This window comes from Labeo rohita, chromosome 13, assembly GCF_022985175.1.
Source record: "Labeo rohita strain BAU-BD-2019 chromosome 13, IGBB_LRoh.1.0, whole genome shotgun sequence".
NCBI lineage: Eukaryota > Metazoa > Chordata > Actinopteri > Cypriniformes > Cyprinidae > Labeo > Labeo rohita.
The window spans coordinates 14,180,172-14,197,918 of NC_066881.1; the positions used below are offsets into that span (position 1 = coordinate 14,180,172).

Sequence of the window (17,747 nt, forward strand, 5' to 3'; positions counted from 1 at the left end):
CAAGGGTCAGTTTTGAAATTGAGATTTGTACATCATTGATGTATGGTTTGTTAGGATAGGACAATATTTGGCTGAGATGCAACTATTTGAAAATCTTGAATCTGAGGGTGCAAAAATATCTAAATAAAAAGAAAATCGCCTTTAAAGTTGTCCAAATGAAGTTCTTACTAATGCATTTTACTAATCAAAAATTAAGTTTTGATATATTTACGGTAGGCAATAATGGCACATAATCTTTACTTAATATCCTTTTTTGTGGTCCAGGGTCACAAGTTATTTGACCTTGCAATCTTCAATCAAAATGTCAATTTTTTTTTTGCTTGTGTTGGAGAGTGAAGCACTTTGGGTATACTGTAAAGCATCTGCAATGGCAAAAACACAAATCCATGACAGTGCAGTTTTTATTTGGACAGCATAACAAATACATTAAATCAAAACAGCTTCCGCTCCCTAATAACTGCCAACATACTGATACATTAAGTCTATAAATAATTATATTTCTTTTAGGTATGGATTATGGGGTTGTTTCATTTAGATGCTAAGCTCTGTGTGATCTGTCAGTACAAGAAGTTTTGAGTTTTCAGTTGACCTTCTCAAAGTATTCCTTCGAGCCATCTGGAGTTGGCTTAATCTAAAAAAAACAAAAAAGGCAATTATACTCAAAGTCAAAACATCAACAACAAAGCCTTACTTTTTGCATTTACAGCCATGACAGATATATTAAGTTCCTTGCTGGCCAAATACTACTACAAAGGACAGCTAAACCTGCTTGACTTGAAGAATGCAAAACTTCTATGGACAACGCACAGAGAAATTTGCATGATGTACATTCATGTTTCCTGCATTTGCATACTTATGAATGGAAGTCAATTGCATTCCAGTATTTTTCTCCATATAGTGGAATTCCATGGGGATCAGCGGGTTGAAGGCCCAAAATTGCAGTTTCAATGCAGCTTCAAAGAACTCAATCATGATCCTAGTCTCAGCCTCAGACATCATTCCCATGTAATGTTGGCTAAACGCCTGATTCATTAGGCACACTTAGCTGTAAACACTTCAGGAATTTCGAAGTCTTCATCGGATTGGTTAGACTGTACAGGATTTGTATCGCGTTCTTTAACGTTCCGCCTGGAAACAAAAATGCCGTGCCGCCAAGCTCCCTCACAAAAGAAGAAAGCCATTGTGTTTACAGCTGTGGCAACGAGAGCCTATTAGAATCAACTAAATGCTGCATTTTCAAAAGTATGCACAAATTTTAAAGTTCGCGGCATAGAATCTTTAAAATACGTCTGAGTTTTACACACCGTTCTGTTATTGTGGCAACATTTTCACACCCCTAAACATGACGTGGCACAAAACGAAACGTGATTGGTTGCTTTACCTGTCAGTCATATGTCCTCTTGGGCGGGCCTTGGCCATTCAAACCAGCCAAAGTCCCCAGATCTTCTGCCATAAGTCTGAAGGTCTGGCTACGCTAGACTAACGCGATCATAGAATAAGGGTCCTATCTCGTGAAAACAATCAGTCATTTTCTAAAAAAAATATATATATATACTTTTTAACCACAAATGTTTATCTTGCACTAGCTCTGTGATGCATATGCACATCACGCATTGCATAATCACTTTGGAAAGGTCACGTGTGGTTAGTTCTTTGTCTGTGTACTTTGGTTCAAAAAGGTAGGGTAAGGTGAAAAACTCAATCTCATTTTGGCCCCGTCCACACGGAGACATGTTTGGCTGTATATGTAAAAATATTGTATCATATAGGCGTTTTGGGAGCCTGAAATTGCTATTTTTTGAAACCGAGTCCCATAGTGGATAAACCTGAAAATGACACCCTTGCGTATATTTTGTGCATATATTTTGTGAAATTATGATGGCATCACCCCACGTCTCGACCCTAGTTAGACACCACTGTCACGTAACAGCAACAACAACAACAACAACATGAACAAACAATGAATGACTGTATTTTTAACTAACATTAACACAGAATAATGAATGTATTGTTCCAGATTCTTGTTCTTGGGTTTGCACACAGCACACAATTTATGCGCATGCTCCAAGTCTTCTTCGTTTTTAGTGTATGTCTGTGGCAAAATTACAGCGCCACATACTGGTCTGGCATCTGTACTAAATTATCACTTGGATAGGGAAAGCTCTGGCTTCGTGTGAATGGGCCCTATATCTGGCTGAATACATGGCTGAAGACGCATAGTTTCTCCTCCAACTTTAAAATCGTCCGACATCATTGTTTTACCTTTTTTATAAAGGTTGTTTGACTTTGCATGTTTACTTTGTAAACACTGGGTCGGTACTTCCACCTACATCACACGTGACCTTTCCAACGTTACTACATAATGCGTGTAGTCAAGCTAATGAGCAAGATGAGCATTTGTGGTTAAAAAGTATATACATTTTTATTTAGCTTTTTTAGAAAATGACAGATTGTTTCACTAGTAAGCCCCTTATTCCTCAGCTGGGATTGTGTAGAGTCATTTGAAGCTGCATTCAAACTGCAATTTGGACCTTCAACCTGTTGATCCCCATTGAAGTCCACTATGTGGAAAAAAATCCTGGAATGTTTTCCTCAAAAACCTTAATTTCTTTTCGATTTAAGAAAGAAAGACATGAACATCTTGGATGACATAGGGTAAGTAAAATGTCAGGGAATTTTAATTCTGGAGTGAACTAATCCTTTAACAGCTTTATAAAGAGTGTACAGGTTTATAAAAAACGGTCATAGTCTTTTATGCACTAACCGGACATTATTTATATTACTAGTAAAAGCAGTAAGAACTCACTGTGGGTGACTTTGGAGTCCAGCTGGCAGGACAGACTTCACCATGGGTTTCCACAAACTGGAAGGCCTTGACCAGACGGAGGGTTTCTTCAACAGAGCGTCCAACCGGCAGGTCATTGACACTCATGTGTCGGACCACTCCATTGGGATCAATAATGAAAAGACCCCTATAATGTGAAACATAATTTGGTGATGGATACATTCCTCCTAAAATGCTAATTATGCAGCCTAACAATGCATGAAAACACACTTACAGGAACTACAATATGTGTGTTAATGACTGTACAGGCTTCTTTGTAAAATGCAGCAATTTCATGTTACCTTAATGCAATTCCAGGACCCTCCAGCAGGACCCCATAGTCCCTGGACACTTGCTTTGTGAGGTCAGCCAACAGGGGAATGTGGATTTTCCCTAATCCTCCACTCTACAGATGAACAGAGTTTAGTCAGCGAGCTTAACATTTGCTATGAATTGGGCATTTCAGTTGGTACTTTCCAAATAACTTGATCCTCTTTAGAGAACTGAGAATGTGTTGAATGCAAAGTAAAGTATAAACCTTTCTCGGGGTGTTGGTCCAGGCCAGATGGGTAAAGTGAGAGTCCACAGACACACCAACTACATTACAGTTGATATCACGAAACTCATTGGCCTTGTCACTGAAGGCAATGATCTCTGTCGGGCAAACAAATGTGCTGCCAAGTGGACAGAAATGAGGAAGCATTAAAAACAAGTAACTTAAATAACAGTAAATCATTTACAATAATTATATAATCATTTATAAAAAACAATAATGTTTAATGTATATATACACTACCAGTCAAAAGTTTCTGAACAGTTACAGCTTGAACAGCTTTAATGTTTTTTTGTTTTTAAAGAAGCCTCTTCTGCTTCACCAAGCCTGCATTTATTTGATTCAAAGTACAGCAAAACAGTAATATTGTTAAATATTTTTTAAAGTATTTTATTAAATAGTGAAGTTCTGTTATTTTGAATGTTAATGCTACAATGAGACCATTTTAAGCATGAGTGCATGCTGTGTTTCCATCATTCATATTTATCTAATTCAGAGACTTACAAATCGAGTGGGTAAAAGAAAAGGACCAGGTATTTGCCCCTGAAATCTTCTAGGCTGATCTCCTTAAACTCTCCATTGAGAACAGCAGTGCCTTTGAAGTGAGGGGCTTTTTGAGTGACTGCTGGGGCCCATCTTGCAGCACCTGATATTTACAAACATACATGATGGATTAGTATAGATATTAGATTTAATCAAAGGCAAAAATCTACTATGTTTTTAAGACTTACTGATTGAGAAGCAAGCTTTCTGTGCAGCAATGCAAGCAAGGGGTTTTGGAGCCCTGATCACTGATACTCCATTGTGAGGGACTGAGGTTTTCAGTCCATTAACTGCAGCTCTTCTTGCCTGTTGTGAAAAGGAGGGACATGCATGAAAGAGACGTTACACGCGTTCGTTATCACAGTTCAGCAGACAGCACCATGCCCACGCGCCATGTGTACATTGTACAAATATCTAAAACTATACAGGCTGAAAAAGAAGCACATTTTACGAATGCTGCACACTTCGGTACTCTGTAAAGCGATGAACAAATGTTTTGTAGTGAGATTATATGTCCGTATACATAAAGTGGCTGCTGCATGTTATATTAAAGTATATTAAAATGTTAATAATTTATTTATTTATTGTCATGTATTCATTAAAAAACAGATTTGCACAATGTATACGTAACAGTTGTTTATTCATTTGTAATCTGTCTGTCATTTACTTAACAGTGGGCGTTATATAAGCAGTTTAAAGGTTAAACATAGCGAAACGTATCTGCTAACTAAACGACGACTAACAGAAACAAACTAAAGCACATTTGCACCGCCACGCATATCAGCACTTATTCATTGCAAGAATCGTTCGCAGCAGCAGTGTTACTCATCGCTGCTTCTAAATGAAACTTACAGAAGTCCCGAGAAGTCTCCCGATGGTGGCTGCCATCTTGCCAGTGTGCTCAATGCGATGCGCAAAAAACACCTTGAGCATCAAAGCTGCGCATTAATTTTGCATAATTTGCGCAGAATCTATGCGCAGCACACGCACACTCCTACATGCAATTTTGCGTGTTTTTTCCTTTTTTTAATACCATATCTGAAACATAAGAGTTTTTTGGCTCTTGTGAAATAGTGAGAATACTGAGCGCACTCAAAGAGAAAAGAAAAACACGTTTATTCACAACAAAAAATACGCAATTTGGTGCAGCTGTTGTTATGTACAGTCAAACCAAAATTTATTCAGACACCAGATATAATTTTTATATTTTTCATATTTTTATTGCAATCCACTACATACCTTTTTTCTGACGTTAAGATGAATTTGTTCTGGAACAGTTTTGAGTTCTTGTCATATTCTATTACCATTTTCTAAACTATAGCGAATAAACTGTGATAATGTGAGAAATGTTGAAGGTGTCTGAATAAATTTGAGTTCGATTGTGTATGGCCCACGATCTTAAGGTGGACAATAAGACACAAGGAGCAATAATCAATAGAAGAAATACATACAGACATCAAATAAAAATACATTAAAATAATAAATATTTTGAGATTTGCTTTGTGAGCAACAAAGAGTTTCAGACTTTCTATTTTTAGTTTTTTTTTTTTTTTTTTTTTTTTTTTTTTTTAACACACAAAGAAATATATTTAAGCAGAGATGACATTTTTCCATTTGCATGTATGGATGTTATATTTACCCAGCAACAAAACAAGATGTTGATTATTTAAAAATCCCTAGAAATGCATGTATCAAATGTAATTTTTATACATAATGCAATGTGCAACATATAACACCCTTTATTTTTTACACGTTCAAAAATTTGCTGTGTAATGATTTAATAATACATTTGGGTTAGATGTCAAGACGGTCTTTTTTTCGTATTCTAAAAAATAATGAAAAAACTCTTTACTCGCACTCTTATCACGCTAGAATGTTATTGGATAACGTCTGACCACGTGACATGCGGAAGCGTCGCAGCTCAGGCATGTCTCACCAGCGTGACCTACACAAGTTAAGCTTTTTGTAAGCCAAAGAAAATTAATTATCAATGACTGAAAAGCCTTCGTTGAATAGCTGAAATGGACCCCAACTTACAGTACTGGCAAAGCAATGGACAGGTACATTCTTGTGTTTCGTTGCGTACTCAGTAAAATCACGTTTTGATTTATATCTGTCTTAATGAAAAATTATATCAGCGACAAATAAATTAATACATTCATAATTTTGCAGTCTTTTCTGAGCAGACTGCGTCTCTGGTTTAAAATCCTCGACCCTAGTTCTGTGTTGTCATCACAGGTGAGTTGCTGCATCATGCATTACTCCATCAGCTCATGTATATTAATCTATTATGAATCACCACTGTACAGCCTTCTAATACACATCCTGTATTAACAGTATCACGTGCACTATACAGGATGAAACGAACGCTGTGATATTTAGTGCTTGCTTATAATATTGTTTACATTAATGAATGGTAACAAAAGACCCAGTCTGTATTTTCCTCAGGCTGAAATTGAGCAGGCCCGGACACTTCTTAAGAATGAGGGACAAAAACAAAGAAATGAAAAAGTAGGCCACTTATGTTTAGTATTTAATTGTTTAATCATTTAGCCTCCTTTATTTTAGTAAACTTGACAGTGTTCCTTTATTTCTCTCTCTAGGTTGCTAATGCCTGGTTGCTGTCTCTTGTAAGTTCCTATGAATTTTTTCAAGTGAGCATGACAAAATATATACAGGTGGATCTCATTAAATTAGAATGTTCAATTGTTTCAGTAATTCAACTCAAAATGTGAAACTGGTGTATTAAATAAATTCAGTGCACACAGACTGAAGTAGTTTAAGTCTTTGGTTCTTTTAATTGTGATGATTTTGGCTCACATTTAACAAAAACCCATTAACAAAAACCCAACAAATTAGAATATTTCATAAGACCAATAAAAAAAAAAAAAAACATTTTTAGTGAATTATTGGCCTTCTGGAAAGTATGTTCATTTACTGTATGTACTCAACACTTGGTAGGGGCTCCTTTTGCTTTAGTTACTGCCTCAATTTGGTGTGGCATGGAGGTGATCAGTCTGTGGCACTGCTGAGGTGATATGGAAGCCCAGGTTTCTTTGACAGTGACCTTCAGCTCATCTGCATTTTTTGGTCTCTCGTTTCTCATTTTCCTCTTGACAATACCCCATAGATTCTATATGGGGTTCAGGTCTGATGAGTTTGCTGGCCAGTCAAGCACACCAACACCATGGTCATTTAACCAACTTTTGGTGCTTTTGGCAGTGTGGGCAGGTGCCAAATCCTGCTGGAAAATGAAATCAGCATCTTTAAAAAGCTGGTCAGCAGAAGGAAGCCTGAAGTGCTCTAAAATTTTTTGGTAAACGGGTGCAGTGACTTTGGTTTTCAAAAAACGCAGTGGACCAACACCAGCAGATGACATTGCACCCCAAATCATCACAAACTGTGGAAACTTAACACTGGACTTCAAGCAACTTAGGCTATGAGCTTCTCCATCCTTCCTCCAGACTCTAGGACCTTGGTTTTCAAATGAAATACAAAACTTGCTCTCATCTGAAAAGAGGACTTTGGAGCACCGGGCAACAGTCCATTTCTTTTTCTCCTTAGCCCAGGTAAGACGCCTCTGACGTTGTCTGTGGTTCAGGAGTGGCTTAACAAGAGGAATACGACAACTGTAGCCAAATTTCTTGACACATCTGTGTGTGGTGGCTCTTGATGCCTTGACCCCAGCCTCAGTCCATTCCTTGTGAAGTTCACCCAAATTCTTGAATTGATTTTGCTTGACAAGCCTCTCAAGGCTGCTGTTCTCTCGGTTGATTGTGCATCTTTTTCTTCCACACATTTTCCTTCCACTCAACTTTCTATTAACATGCTTGGATGCAGCACTCTGTGAACAGCCAGCTTCTTTGGCAATGAATGTTTGTGGCTTACCCTCCTTGTGAAGGATGTCAATGATTGTCTTCTGGACAACTGTCAGATCAGCAGTCTTCGCCATGATTGTGTAGCCTAGTGAACCAAACTGAGAGACCATCTAGAAGGCTCAGGAAACCTTTGCAGGTGTTTTGAGTTGATTAGCTGATTGACATGTCACCATATTCTAATTTGTTGAGATAGTGAATTGATGGGTTTTTGTTAAATGTGAGCCAAAATCATCACAGTTAAAAGAACCAAAGACTTAAACTACTTCACTCTGTGTGCACTGAATTTATTTAATATTTAATACACAACTAATTTATTGAGATGCACCTGTAGATATCACTGATTCTTTGGACATGGGTCAAAACAGGCTACAGAACTAAAAGAATAAATGATTTTGAATTACTCTGTTCGCTGTTTAGAGGTGTTCTCCTGCGTTTTAGTGCAGTCTCCTGGGCCCTCATTTATCAAAGGTGTATACGCACAGATATGTGTGTAAGAAAAGTTTCATGCAAAGTGTGAGATCTACCAATTTGTACTTATATAGGAATGTGTGTAAATATAAGGACAAAATATAGAACCTTTTCTACGCACTGTAGATAAATGAGGCCCCTGGTTATTCCACTGTCTCACAAAGTATAATTTTAATTATCTAAATATAAATATATTCAGATGGAACATTTGTGTAAAGCACGATTTCCACTTCAACGTGTAATTACAGGTAAAAGTGTGGGGCATGTTGGTTACTTGTTGACTGGCTGTCCACATGTGCTTTGAAGACACAGTTTGATTTTGCCCTGAACTAAAACATTACATTATACATTTCACAGATTTTTTGTCATTAACATTGTTATACTTTTTTAGTCATCTGTCCATCCTGATACTGGAAGTGTAATCTCACCAGTGTTTCGTTCTCAAGGTACAGTAATAAACTTGAAGGTTTGTCATTTTTGTAGTTGAGATATTGCTTCATTTATGTAAAGAAATTTGTATTCATCTGAACTGAAAATGTATATTTTTCTTTGGTCCTCTGATGACGCATATATTTCTTTTTTTGTTTTCAGTTTTTCTACCTATATCTGCTCCCTTGGTGAGTTCTGAAACAAAAAAAAATAGATAAGCAAATGAAAATGTACATTTGGAAGACAAAGGTGTATATACAAAATCTGATATGAAAGATCCCACCTGTTTTTATTCCTACAGGTTGTTGCAAGTTTAATACCCCACAAAGGCATTAAACCTGCATTGTTCTGGCAAGTAAGTACATTCTACATTTATGTCTTCATTTGTCCTTTCTTGTCAACTAACAGTTTTTGTAACCATTTTTGGTATAGTTTTTGCTTCAGACATACTGTGCAGGATTCAACCATGCTAACAGAAATGCAACAGCAACTAAGGTAAACAATGTTGTCTTTAATTAAATGTAAATAAGATAAAATAAGAGTCTTTTTGTGACTTGGCAGACTGTTTTGACTACAGTTATTTAACTTTTTTGCTTAGGATAACAAAACATCAATGAAGCAGTCCATTCTTATTGTCGGAACAGTTGCCTACTCAACATTTGCAGGGGTAAGAGAGATTTTTGTCACAGTCCTGATAATAAACTGTTTTTATCTAATGATTTTATGATTGGAGTATTGTTGACATTCAGCAGGTGTGAGAATCTCATGAAACCTGTCAAGGTTTAAAGTTCACATCCAGATCATGTTACACCCCCGATGTAAAAAGAAAGAAACAAGTGATTGTTAATCTTAAAGAAATTAAATCCTAATTTAGGACCATTCAGATGTGTATTAAAAATAATAATGCAAGTTAATACACGTAATTGACAATTAAACACACCTTTTTACCGAATGATTAAAAAAAAAGTCTAATTAATGTGTTAGTAGGATAATACTATTAATTAATTAAGTTAAATAAAAAAATGCTATAAAAAAAGTTAGAATTGTGATATATAAACTAAGAATTGTGACTTTTTTTCAGAATCGCGAGTTTATATCTCGCAATTGTGACTTTATAACACGCAATTGCGAGTTAAGTCAGAATTGTGAGATTTAAACTTGTATTTCTGAGAATATTTCAGTCTTTTTTCCCCTCAAAACTAGACTTTATAATTCACAATTGTTTATAGCTCACAATTCTGAGAAAAAAAAAAGTCAAAAAAAGTTTTTGTCTTGCAATTCTGACTTTATTTCTTGCAATTGAGTTTATCACGCAATTCTGAGAAAAAAGTCAGAATTGCGACTTTATTTCTCAGAACTACTAGTTTATTTCTCACAATTCTGATTTTATAATAGGCAATTACTAGATTATCTCTCACAGTTCTGAGAAAAAGGTCAGAATTGCAAATTTTTATCTTGCAATTCTGACTTTATTTCTTGCAATTGTGAGTTTATCACGCAATTCTGAGGAAAATAACAGAATTCTGCCTATATCTTGTAATTCTGACTTTATTTCTGAGAATTGCGAGTTTATATCTTACAATCCTGACTTTATAACACGCAATTTCATGTTTTTATTACAATTCTGAGGAAAAAAAAAGTCAGAATTTACTTAGTAATTTTTTCTACAATTGTGAGTTTATCATGCAATTCTGAGAAAAAAAAAGTCAGAATTGTGACCTTATTTCTCAGAATTGCGAGTTTATATATCACAATGCTGACTTTATAACATGCAGTTACGAGTTTATATCTCACAATTCTGAAAAAAAGTCTTAATTGTGAGATTAAAAAGTAGCAATTACCTTTTTTTATTTTTTATTGAGTGGTGGAAACGGCTTCCATAGAAGTGTGATCTGAATTTCTGTCTTTTTCAGGCTCTTCCTCAGATTATACTGAATCGTTTTAGACTCGTCGGTGCTGTGGCTGAGACCTTCTCTAGATCATTGTTACCTATTCCTCTCACAGGTAAGAACAGAAGAAAACAAATGCACACAATACACCTACAGTAGAGCATGTTCATATTGTTATGGCATTTTATACATATTCTGGTCTATAGCGTGCCCTCTTTGGTTATAATACCATTCATACCATTTCGTTTTTTTAGTTTTTTAACCAAATGTGGGGCTTTCTAGCCTGTCTTGCTGCATTCAGTGTAATGGTGGTAAGAAGTGAAGAGGCTGATAATGGCATACGAGTGTTTGATTCTAACGGCAATGCGGTTGGAGTCTCAAAGGCAGCTGGTTCGAAGGTAAGACTGCAATAAAACCTTATGCCACCGAAGCTGCTTATCTTTGAACTGTTTAAATATGTATTCTTTGTGTTGGTCACAGGCCATAAAGGAAACAGCCCTCTCAAGAGCGGCTCTCTTTGGCACCACTGCAGCTGTTCCCACTTTACTGCTGGCTCTCCTTAAAAGGTACAAGTCAAAATGGTTTGCCTTCCATTTTACAAGTTGACTCTTAAAAGTTTTGGTAGTGTGAAAACGTGAACTCTGCTGTCAATGTTTCAGGGCAGAGTTTGTCAAGAGGAACCCAATGATAATTGCTCCTGCTCGGCACATCAGCACTGCCATTATTTTTGGTCTGATGATTCCTGTGTCCTTCAGTCTTTTTCCACATTTTGGCAAGGTAACACACATTAGATAACTAATGTTAGTGCTGATTCATAACAAACCTGATTTGTCATACTTTATTATTTCAATGTCATGAATACATTAATCAGATCCAACCTATTTTTTATTTGCAGATAAAGAAGGAGAATTTAGAAGAAGAGTTTCAGTCACTTGACAGTAACGGCGAACTGTTTTACCACAAAGGACTGTAATGTTGCCATTGCGACTTCCCTGTTTGACTGTGAATTTTATTGACAGATTTTGCGGACAGTAAAAACAAGTACACTAAACGTCCACTGCATTTCAATAACATTTTAAGTTTTAAAAGCATCTCAAAATAGTTTGAGCTATTAAACAATGCTGTATTAATACTGAATGACCAAAGGACGAAGTACAACTGGACGGTTTTGAATTCATATATTTAATAGCTGCATTTCAGGCTGAAAAGTGTTTTAAACACTGCATTGAAGTGCATTTTACCAAATCATGCTAATAACACTGTTTGTTAGTGTCAATAAAATTCCTGTTGCCACTCACATATACATTTTGTTTTTATATTTAATGGTCACATATATATTTAACAAAGTATCTGAGGAAACAGCACTTTTGACTGTGTAAAGGATGAGGACAGTGTTAAAGAAATCAGAGAAGTACAGTTTGGCCATTCTCTTCTTTCAGGATATATTGCACACATATGAACAGAATATCTTCTATGATCTGCTTAGGCACAGAAGACAGTCCTTAATCAAATTAATAAGGAGATTAAACAAAAATGTATCATGTAATGCCAAAATCAATATTACGTGCAATCACTGGAAATGCAAAATGTGGGAACAATGTTCCATCTAACATTGGGAATGTCTTTTGTCATTTGCGCATGTAATGATTTAAAAAAAAAAAGTATTATTAAATGAATAGACATACAGGTTGTTAATAAACATCATAACTGAGGTTTTGGCACTCGATAGTTAAGTAAAACTGGTTTTCAGTTTTTTACTACTTTACATTAGGGACCCTCATTAAAGCAACTGCATTTTAGTTTTCATTAAACAATTAACACAACAGTATTATTATTATTTTACAGCATAAATGTCTTTTCGTTAGGCTTGAACTTGGGAACCGTCAGCCCTTTCACATTGCAATGCATGATGAAATCATATAAAAATTCAAATAGCATGCCAAATTAAGGTTATGAACAACTTAATATTTAGATACCTAAAGAATGTTTACAGAAATCCAACTGTTACCAAAAGGTTCAATTATGAATTACTTATCTCAGACTTGTTATCGCCTAGAAATGTTACATTCAACATAATTACACCCATGAGGTTTAGCTATTATGTTATAGCTATATTTTATATCTTTATAACAAATATATATTTTTGCTCTTATATAACTTTAGCCTCCAGAATTATACACAGATTCTTCCAAATGTTACAATTCATTGTGTGATTCACAAAGGGTGGTACGTTCCTCTCTGTTCAGTTCCTGTGAGGCATACCAGTTGGACGGGATGCATTGATTGGTCAGATCTTCAGGAGCTGCTCAGCTGCTGCTAAGTGGAAGAGGAAGTTTTCAGTCGCTGGAGGGTAGTGCCGCTGCTTCAGAGTCTCCAAAGTCAATTTAGAGTTCTCTGCTTCATCAGCAAGAGACATCAGGTTACTGAGGATCTCCTTAGTTTTTACTGAAATATCCTGGAGGCACATTTAAAAAGCGGCTGGATTAAAACCACATAGGATTTCTAACTTTTAGTAAATTGAAATGATGTTTTCATTGCCGATACTTTCAACCTCATTCTTACTCATACCTTAATAACCTGCGCATCTGTGTGATCAGTGTCCTCTGCAGCCTGGACAATGAAGTTACCGATCTCTTTATGGAGTTTTCCCATAGCCATTGCCTCTGAAAATATCAAGCATAATGAGGTATGGTGATCTAAACATCCACATAATCATTCCTACCTAATCCTAGTCAGTATGTAAAACTGAATCTCTCACCTTTGGCATTTTGTGACACAGTGATTTCACTGTCTGGAAGATTAACGTACACATCAAACAGATCAGATCTGTCTCTGACTTCAGGATCGACAAACCCTGCAACATATCCTACAGAGACAAAGAACAGAAATTCATAAAAGTAGCAAGCGTTCGTTTTTGGAGGAAAAGAAATTGTCCATACCTGTATACAGCTTGAGGTTTTCCAGCTCATTATCGTCCAGGTGAACAAAAGGGTGGAGGATGGACCAGTCTTTCCTATGCCATACCAGTCCAGGAAGAGCTCTGGTTTTAAAAAGAAAAAACACTGTTAAGACATAAAACATTTTTAGTGCATGACCATTATCATATTACATCATTCAAAAGCATGGGCTGAGTAAGATTTTTGTTTGTTTTTGGAAGAAAGCAAGGATGCATTAAATTGATCAAAAGTGACAATAAAGACTTTTAAATAGTTACAAAAATATATAATTGAAATAAATGCTGTTCTTTTGAAGATTCTATGCATCAAAGATACATAAAAAAAAAAAAAAAGATTGAGGTTTCCATAAAATATTAAGCAGTGTTTTCAACATTGATGATAGTACATTATTGTTGAGTACCAAATCAGCATATTAGAAAGATTTTTGAAGCATCATGTGACACTGAAGACAGGAGTAATGGCTGCTGAAAATTCAGCTTTGCATCACAGGAATAAGTTACATTTTCAAAATGTACTGAAATAGAAAACAGTTATTTTTAATTGTAAAAATATTTCATACTGTTTTACTGTATTTATGATCACATAAAAGCATTTTTCTTGAACACAAAAAACCCAAACTTTAGAACTGTAGTGTAACCACTAACCATAACTGCAAGAAGCTTGTACACAGCTCTTAGTAAAGCAATGCAGGACATGTGAAATGCTGTTTGCAATCCATTTCACTTCCTTAATTTGACATATTTCTGATTTGGATTAATGTATGTCAGTGAATCATGCACAATGAGAATATGAATGTAAATTAAGAAAGTAAACATACTATTTTGATTTCATGTCAACTTAATGATCTTTTCTGTGGTTACCTTGTGAACTCCAGCAGCGCCTCAATCCGTGGGTGATAAACCACTACTCTTTTTTTCAACATTAGTGCTGTGTATAGGATGATGGTCTCCATACCAAATTGTGAAACAACATCTAAAATAAAGATTTAACATCTGATGAAGTCTTAAATATAGCAAACATGGATGCTATACATTAACAGTGGCATGCAAAAGTTAGGGAACCCCTTGCAGAATTTGTGAAAATGTGAATAATTATAACAAAATAAGAGAGATCATACAAAACGTATGTTATTTTTTATTTTGTACTGTCCTGAGTAAGATATTTCACATAAAAGATGTTTACATATAGTCCACAAGACAAACAATAGCTGAAATTGTTAAAATAACGCTCTTCAGAGTTTGGGAATTCTTGGTTCTTAATACTGTGTGTGGTTACCGGGATGATCTACGACTGTTTTTTTGTTTTGTGATGGTTTTTCATGAGTCCCTTGTTTGTTCTGAACCAGGGCTGAAAACTTTTGAACAGGATGAAGATGTCCAAATTCTTCTTATTCTGTTAAAATATATTTATTTTTTTTTCTATTTAGTACTGCCCTTTAGAAGCACCAGAAGATACTTGCATGTTTCCTGGAAGACAAATTAAGTACAATTTTTCTTGATGTTCAAATTCAAAAAGTTTTCACCCCCTGCTCTTAATGGATCATATTTCCTTCTGGAGCATCAGTGAATGTTTCAACCTTTTTTTTTTAAAAGTTATGTCCCTCAGTGTGAAAAGATGGATTTCAGAATCATACTGTCACCGCTGGAAAGGGTTCAAATATGCAAAATAGGTTGGAAAACTGAAGAATGTGCAGGACATGAAGGTTTTTTCTGATAAACAGTGCTCAGTTTAACTGTTAAGAGCAAACAAGGGACTCATGAACAACCATTACAAAGCAAAAAAAAGTCTTAGATCCTAGATCATAACCTCACACAGTATTAAGTGGATTATGAAGGATTTCCAAACTTTTAAAGGGGGTTATTTCAATAATTTCAACTATTTTTTGTCTTGTGGACTATGTGTAAGCATCTTTTATGTAAGGTATCTTACTCAGAACAGTACTAAATAAAAAAAAATAACATGCATTTTGTATGATCTCTCTTATTTTGTTAAAGTTATTCACATTTGCACAGATTCTGCAAGGGGTTCACAAACTTTCGCAAGCCACTGTATATTTGTATACAGAATTAAAACACTTTCTTCAAGGATTTTTAAAATAACATAATTATAAAGCCCATTGGAGCAAACGGCCATGGTACCAGAGGTATGTGCTAAGTGTGTAGTGTTTGTTCATTTTAAGGGTTCCTCCTAACCTTTTAAGGAACCAGCCAGGTAGGCCTTCCTGACATCATAATCTTTGATAAGGAAGGAGCCGTTCTCATCACTCTGGCATATCCCTTTGGTCAGAACAGCAATGTAGCATTCCATCATCTTCACAGGACTTCCATGTTTGATATACGTCCTGAACAAAAACAATGTTATAGATGCAACATCACAAAAACTCATGGCGTGATGACAAACAAAAGATGCTTACTGAAAGAAATAATGAGAAATTTCAACTCAACAAGCGCTAAGTTGTTGAACTAAATGTTTTTTACATAATTAAACATACCTGCACAGAACTCTACTGAATGCAGCATATTTTTCAGGATTGAAGTCCTTAGCTGTGATAACTACTGAGAAATGTGTCACCTTTGAATGAAATTGAACAGGCAGTTATTTTGGTTTGTAAGCTTTCTGGATGCTGGTGGAGTCTTAATCATGAAGTCTTGTACCTTTTTAAGCGCAGTTGGCTCCTGAACCTCGACAGTGGTGATGTAGTACCAGGTTCGGCAGTACTGTCCAAACACAAATGTGTGCAGCACCTGATTGTTCAATGGCAGGCAACATTTTCTCAACAGAACCTCTCGCAGATCAGCACTGATGGAAGGATAACACCAAACCCATAGCGTGTCTGCATTTACATCTTTCTCTGTGTAAAGGGTAAAATGCAATTATGATCATTATTGTTTTATTAAAGAGACAGTTCACCCAAAATGCATATTCTGTTATAAGGCCTTTTTCTTCTGCAGACCACAAAATGAAATGTTAGTAAGGACAGACAGTCTCAGTCACCATTCACTTCCATTGCATCCTTTTCCTGCATGATGAAAATGGTGACTGACAAATAATGCTGTCACTGTTTAATTTCCCCGTGTGTGTTTAACAAATAAAAGTCACACTGGATTGGAAAAATATGAGGAGTAAATGGTTAATATTTTGGGGTTAACTATCGCTTTAACACATAAAATGTACTTATAATAAAGACCCTTTCGGGGTATTTTAATCTTACCAATTAGTCCAAGACTCAGCATCATCTCAGATGTAGCCATATTCCATTCCTTATCCACGTTAATCTGTTTCTAATACTTCAATGATTTGTAAACCATTTATGTTTACAGTTTGGAAAACACATGCAAATGTCAGCGCAAACAAACATAACCCACTGTCAAATGTGCCGGGAACGTTTATCCGGAAAATGATTATAATGTCAAAAATACGATTCTTCTTGCGAAATAGATGTTTAAGCGTTTGAATCCAGGAACAGTTTTCTCATTAAAGCCGAACGTTATTAATTATCAAATACTTTCTAGCATATCACTGTATATGAATCAGTTGTTGAGTTGCAGTAATTCCCCAGAGTAAGTGTATCAAAGGAAAAAAAATAGAGAGGAAAACGACAAACACATAAAACGAAAACTTATCATAAACAGTAACAATCCACTACTGGTCAAGTGACCAACATGCTTCTTCCGGATTTGTTTTTCTAAGTTCAACTAAAATATCCAAAGCCATACTGCCATCTAGTGTGTTGGTGCGATTAAAGTTTAGAATTTTAATTTAATTTATTTTTTCATACATTACACCTATTTTAATAACAAACAACAACAACAATAATAATAAACAAAACATAAAATAATACAAAAATAAAACAAAAATATTAAAATATACACTACCAGTTAAATGTTTTTTTTTTAAAGAAGTCTTTTCCGCTCACCAAGTCTATATTTATTTAATCAAAAGAATAGCAAAACATTAAAATTTTGAAATATTTTTACTATTTGAAATAACTGTTTTCTATTTAAATATATTTTACATTTTAATTTATTCCTGTGATTTCAATGCTGAATATTTTGCATCATTACTCCTGTCATATGATCCTTCAGAAATCATTCTAATATGGTGATTTGCTGCTCAAACAACATTAATTATTATTATTATGTTGAAAACAGCTGAGTGTCTTTTTTTAGGTTTCTTTGATGAATAGACCGTTCAGAAGAACAGCAT

General features: G+C 35.3%; 3 protein-coding genes across 3 annotated transcripts; 1 reads left to right on the forward strand and 2 right to left on the reverse strand.

Moving 5' to 3' along the window:
• Positions 1–383: 383 nt before the first annotated feature.
• On the reverse strand, positions 384–4,913 carry prdx3 (peroxiredoxin 3). The gene is made up of 7 exons (XM_051125779.1): positions 4,773–4,913; positions 4,109–4,226; positions 3,882–4,023; positions 3,363–3,498; positions 3,127–3,230; positions 2,807–2,972; positions 384–631 (listed from the first exon to the last, which is right to left on the reverse strand). The coding sequence occupies exons 1-7, from the start codon at positions 4,851–4,853 to the stop codon at positions 581–583; spliced, it is 798 nt and encodes a 265-aa protein (XP_050981736.1). The 5' UTR covers positions 4,854–4,913; the 3' UTR covers positions 384–580.
• A 901-nt stretch (positions 4,914–5,814) lies between these two features.
• On the forward strand, positions 5,815–12,007 carry sfxn4 (sideroflexin 4). Its single transcript, XM_051126578.1, has 14 exons — positions 5,815–5,980; positions 6,093–6,158; positions 6,369–6,431; positions 6,524–6,550; positions 8,658–8,712; positions 8,858–8,883; positions 8,997–9,050; positions 9,128–9,190; positions 9,294–9,362; positions 10,609–10,699; positions 10,867–10,982; positions 11,065–11,150; positions 11,244–11,361; positions 11,480–12,007. Exons 1-14 carry the CDS (start codon positions 5,942–5,944, stop codon positions 11,555–11,557), a joined length of 951 nt encoding a protein of 316 aa, XP_050982535.1. The 5' UTR covers positions 5,815–5,941; the 3' UTR covers positions 11,558–12,007.
• Positions 12,008–12,615: 608 nt separating this feature from the next.
• Positions 12,616–17,215, reverse strand: dennd10 (DENN domain containing 10). Its single transcript, XM_051126577.1, has 9 exons — positions 16,753–17,215; positions 16,196–16,392; positions 16,033–16,112; positions 15,734–15,882; positions 14,402–14,513; positions 13,524–13,624; positions 13,343–13,450; positions 13,153–13,247; positions 12,616–13,039 (listed from the first exon to the last, which is right to left on the reverse strand). The coding sequence occupies exons 1-9, from the start codon at positions 16,790–16,792 to the stop codon at positions 12,872–12,874; spliced, it is 1,050 nt and encodes a 349-aa protein (XP_050982534.1). The 5' UTR covers positions 16,793–17,215; the 3' UTR covers positions 12,616–12,871.
• Between the last annotated feature and the right edge of the window lie 532 nt (positions 17,216–17,747).